Source organism: Macrobrachium rosenbergii, chromosome 39, assembly GCF_040412425.1.
Source record: "Macrobrachium rosenbergii isolate ZJJX-2024 chromosome 39, ASM4041242v1, whole genome shotgun sequence".
Lineage (NCBI taxonomy): Eukaryota > Metazoa > Arthropoda > Malacostraca > Decapoda > Palaemonidae > Macrobrachium > Macrobrachium rosenbergii.
In genome coordinates, this window is record NC_089779.1 from 17,719,833 (window position 1) to 17,724,832 (window position 5,000).

Genomic DNA, 5,000 nt, shown 5'->3' on the forward strand with positions numbered 1-5,000 from the left:
TCTCTCTCTCTCTCTCTCTCTCTCCAGTCTCTGAGTCTTTCCTCCGATGGAATGTGAGCCTTGCATTGCAAGTGCCACCTACCGGCACTTATTGACATCACGAACCTGCTCTACACATGCACTTACGTACGCATGCACGAACGAACTGCCGTACACGTACATCCGCCGGGTGTCCGCATGCCTTAGTTGGTTCCACACCTCCACGGCGGAGACATCACGCGACCTCGCCTCTCATTTTGACGTTTTCAATAGTTGAAAAGTTTTATTCAGTGTCCTTTTTTGACGTCCGGAGTGGGTTTTCCCGTTTGTATTTACGTGAAAGAGACAAGAAAATAGTTTCTCTCGTCTTTGTGTCGCTTCGAAATCGGATACGTAGAGACGAGATCGAGTAAAGATAAATCAAAACAAACAAGGGAAAAGTTTTTGCTTTGTTTGTGGTGTTGTGTCTTTTCTTATAGACTGGTGTGTCTTGCGTCATTATCATCATCATCATCATCATCTCCTCTTCTTCTTCCAATCTGTTACCATAGCTTCGGCGTCAACAAAGTTCCGTGATGAGTGACTACGCGAGTCACGGAATGGTTTCGTGAGGTCCATGCGTAAGGACGCAAGACATTCGTTTTCATTTTGCTGATTGGTTAAAAAAAAAAAAAAGAAGAAGAAGAAGAAGAATCAGTACCATGTAGGACTTCGACGCGGATTCCTCATTGTATCGGTGTCTGGTGACAAGACAGTTGACACGTCTTGCTTCCGACGCTCATCCCGCTGAAAGTGACAGCTGTTGGTTTATTCCGTTCCCCCCCCTTTTTTTTTTGCTGCCAGGGACCTTCCTGGGCACCCTGCCTGCCCCCTCCCCCTCCCACCTTCCCCCTTCCACCTTCCTTTCAGGCCTGCCAACAACCTTGTAGGGGGCTAAGAGAGGGAGAGAGAGAGAGAGAAATATGGCAGTTTCGATTTTCGTTCTGGTACGGAAGAAGAAGAAGCCCCTGTCAGTTTGAGGAGTGATATCCGTCGCGGGTATCAGCGTCCGTCATTTATGACCTTCGAGAACGGCCTCCCAGCAGCGCCATGGCTAACGTAGCACTAAGCGGAGCCGCCAACTCCCTGACGCCAGTAGGCACCCATGATGTGGGCGAGGGTGCCGCCCTCGTCTCCCCCTCGCGAAGGAATCAGAAAAACGTGAGGTCCCGCGTCAGGCGGGTCAGAGGCTCCAACCAGAAGATCCCGAAGGAGAGGCCAGACCGGGCGAGAGGGCAAACTGCCGTCGAGGACAAACCGCACTACAAGGACTACCTGGCGGAGCAGAGAGCCAGGAGGCTCCAGCGCCAGAAGTCCAAGGGCAAGGCCGACGGCAGGCCAGGGGTTCGAGGGCAGGGGAAGCGGCTCATCGATGACGAGGCGGATGGAATAAGAGCCCAGAACAACACAAGCGAGGACAGTGGGAGGGGCGTCTCTGCCGGCAGTAGCGGGAGCAAAGATGAAGGGATCCACAGCACTGGGGAGAAAGACGAGGAGCCGGATCTAGCTGAGAGGAATGATGCCAGTATCGCAGCGGAAGAGAAGGTAGAAGACGACGAAGGCCACGGCAGCATTAACGGCGAGGAGGAGGCGGATGCCTCTCCCGCTTCTCCTGTAGGGGGGGATGCTGAGGCTGACGACGAGGCGAGTGACAAAGAGGCCCCTGAAGAAGAAGAAAGTCAAGAGATGCAACCCATAGATGACAACGGTTACGTCGGTGACATGGACGAACCGAATTCCTTAGCGACCTCCACTGACGCTGGTCTAGGGGCGTCTGAAGAAGAAGGTAAAGCCGAAGTTGATGCAGAGGCACCTGAGGCAGACGAGGAGGTTAAAGATGAAGATAATGCAGAGCCAGGTGAGCCTGGTGAAGAGGCAGAAGCCGAGGCTGAGCCAGAGGCAGAAGCTGAGGTCGAGCCAGAGGTAGAGGCAGCAGAAGCCGAGGCTGAGCCAGAGGCAGAAGCTGAGGCTGAGCCAGAGGTAGAGGCAGCAGAAGCCGAGGCTGAGCCAGAGGCAGAAGCTGAGGCTGAGCCCGAGGTAGAGGCAGCAGAAGCCGAGGCTGAGCCAGAGGCAGAAGCGGAGCCTGAGGTAGAGGCAGCAGAAGCCGAGGCTGAGCCAGAGGCAGAAGCTGAGGCTGAACCAGAGGCAGAAGCTGAGGCTGAGCCAGAGGTAGAGGCAGCAGAAGTCGAGGCTGAGCCAGAGGCAGAAGCTGAGGCTGAGCCACAGGCAGAGGCAGCAGAAGTCGAGGCTGAGCCAGAGGCAGAAGCTGAGGCTGAGCCAGACGCAGAAGCAGAAGCCGAGGCTGAGCCAGAGGCAGAAGCCGAGGCTGAGCCAGAGGCAGAAGCTGAGGCTGAGCCAGAGGCAGAAGCTGAGCCCGAGGTAGAGGCAGCAGACGCCGAGGCAGAGCCAGAGGCAGAAGCCGAGGCCGAGCCAGAGGCAGAAGCTGAGGCCGAGCCAGAGGCAGAGGCAGCAGAAGCCGAGGCCGAGGCCGAGCCAGAGGCAGCAGCTGAGGCCGAGCCAGAGGCAGAGGCAGCAGAAGGCGAGGCCGAGGCCGAGCCAGAGGCAGCAGCTGAGGCCGAGCCAGAGGCAGAGGCAGCAGAAGCCGAGGCCGAGGCCGAGCCTGAGGCAGAAGCAGAAGCAGCTGAAGAACCAGGCGATGCTGCTGCAGAAGAGGCTCCAGCAGCAGAGGAAGTTGGAGCTGCTGCAGAAGAGGCAACAGGCGACAAAGAGCAAGAGGAAGAGATCCAAGAGGTTCCTGCCATTGCCAAAATTCCTGGGCGACTAAGAAAGAAAGATGCCCACAGCAAAGAGATGCAGAAGAAACTCATTCAGAGAAAACCCTTTGATATGGACAAGGTCAAATCGAACCGGAAGCCCATCTCTTACAGATCGGGCCCCATACAGACATCTAGTCGTCCTGATGCGAACAAACCCACAATTCTGAGACGCCCAAAGAGGCCCTTCAAAGCTAAACCCATCACTAAACCTGACACGGCACCCACGTCAGAGGATGTCATCAAAGAGGTAGATGAATCGCAGGAAGATGCCGAATCTCAGGCCAGCCAGGAGGACCATCCGGGTTCCACGGCTGACTCTGAAGTTATGCCACCTGTGACCATCAGCAAACTAGGTGAAAACGAATTACTGGGAGCGCTGGACACTGCAAGATCCTATGGTCAGATTTCCCAAGATGGTTCACAAGCAGACTCCCTGGCAGATTCGAATTTCCAAGACATCAGCAGACCGAGAACGGCCGGGAAGAAGTACCGCGTCCAAATTGCTACCAGAGGAACAGGTGAGAAGACACCAAGGAAGTCCGTAGGATCTCACGGTAAGAAAACAGCAGCCACTACGGAAGTGTGGGTGCCGGAAGAAGATAAACTCTACGTCTACAGCTACAGTTCTCAACCTAGGTTACTTCATGTCAGGAGAGTTGGTCCCAGAGTAGCAACCACAGACAAGTGGGATATTGATCCTAATTCGTCATTTAGGCTAAAAATGAGGTAAGTTTTCAGTTGCCAATATATATATATATTTATATACATACATATATATATATATATATATATATATATATATATATATATATATATATATATATATATATATATATATATATATATATATTCGTAGATTTAGAAACACCTAAACCTGTAATATATAATTATACGTGTCAGGTATCTGTGAATGCATCCTAGGTATTTTTCAAGAGGAGGAATAAACAAATTTCCAGTAGATATTTTCATGCTATTCTGTGAAATTTAAATTACGAACTAGAAGTTAGATAAAGTAGCTTTCGCTTTCGTATATTAAGCTAAATTTCTTTTCTGTATGTCCTTGAAAATATAAAATTCACTCCTCATCTGATTTGGAAAAGCCATCTCTTACCCATAGTTTCTTTCCTCGCACCCTGAAGACTTTGAGCTCATATGGACATGGTTTTGGCACAACAGTCAGGAGAGTAGACCGATTTATCATTCTTTCATTTATTTAATCACTGAAACAAGGAACTCCCTTCATTTGCCTGTATTCGCAGGAACTTAAAGCCAGTTTCCCTATAAGGAATTTGATTCAGCAAAAAATGAGAAATTCATTACTGACACACACATATATTTAGTAAGTTTACTGAAGGGTTTTTAAGTTTACACGATTGAAGGAAGCAGAACTGAAGAATGCAGTGTTTGATGTAAATATTGGTTTATGGAAATCTGAGAATAGTTACGAAGGTTACTGTAGAGGAGGCAAGGTGGTCAAATGCATAGTTAAAGAACGGAAGGCTACAAGTAATGTAAAGATATCGGGACTTTATAGAAATGTGTATTAAATACAACGGTTTTGTGGGGAGGGTATATCAGAGTTGCTGACCAGGATGTGTAGGGTATTTCCCGGTTACGGAAAGACTTCAAGAAAATGGACAAGAGGAATAATTGTAACTTCGTATAGAGAGAAGTGAAATAGAGGTGATTTATGCTTAAAAATCTAACGACAGTTTTGCAAGATATTGAGGAATAGTGAAAAATCCATGCTTAATGAACGAACCTAGGGAACTCTCATGGTAGAACTGGCAGAGATGCGGTGTAATAGATGATGAGGATGTAAGTTAGTTTGGCTTGACGAAATGTCTGTTTATGTGATGAGAGTGGAACTTGTTGAAGATGAGAAAAGTGGATCCCTGTAACTGTTCACTATTTATATGAGTGGACTGATGGGGTACAACTGTGGTATTCATTGGTATTTTTCTTATAAATGCGTACAATGCCAGGAGAAATATACTTACACAAAACATTTTGGATAATGGTTGTGTGCAAATGTTGGTAATTTTCTTATAACTATGTCAAGTGGCAGTAGACATATGCATGCACAAAACATCTTAGATATACTCGTGTGCACATGTTCATGCTCGAGGGACATAAAAAAAAAGATATGATACGTTATTTCACAAAACTCGAATAGTCGTCTTTGGTAATCTACGAACACTAATG

General features: G+C 48.6%; 1 protein-coding gene across 1 annotated transcript in view; it reads left to right on the forward strand.

Moving 5' to 3' along the window:
- The first annotated feature begins 949 nt into the window (after window positions 1-949).
- LOC136825616 (retinitis pigmentosa 1-like 1 protein) overlaps window positions 950-5,000 on the forward strand; it is a 106,030-nt gene continuing 101,979 nt past the window's right edge. The window contains exon 1 of the mRNA XM_067082203.1: window positions 950-3,521. Within this exon, the coding sequence (XP_066938304.1) occupies window positions 1,069-3,521 (2,453 nt within the window). The 5' untranslated portion in view covers window positions 950-1,068. The remainder of the gene's footprint in view (window positions 3,522-5,000) is intronic.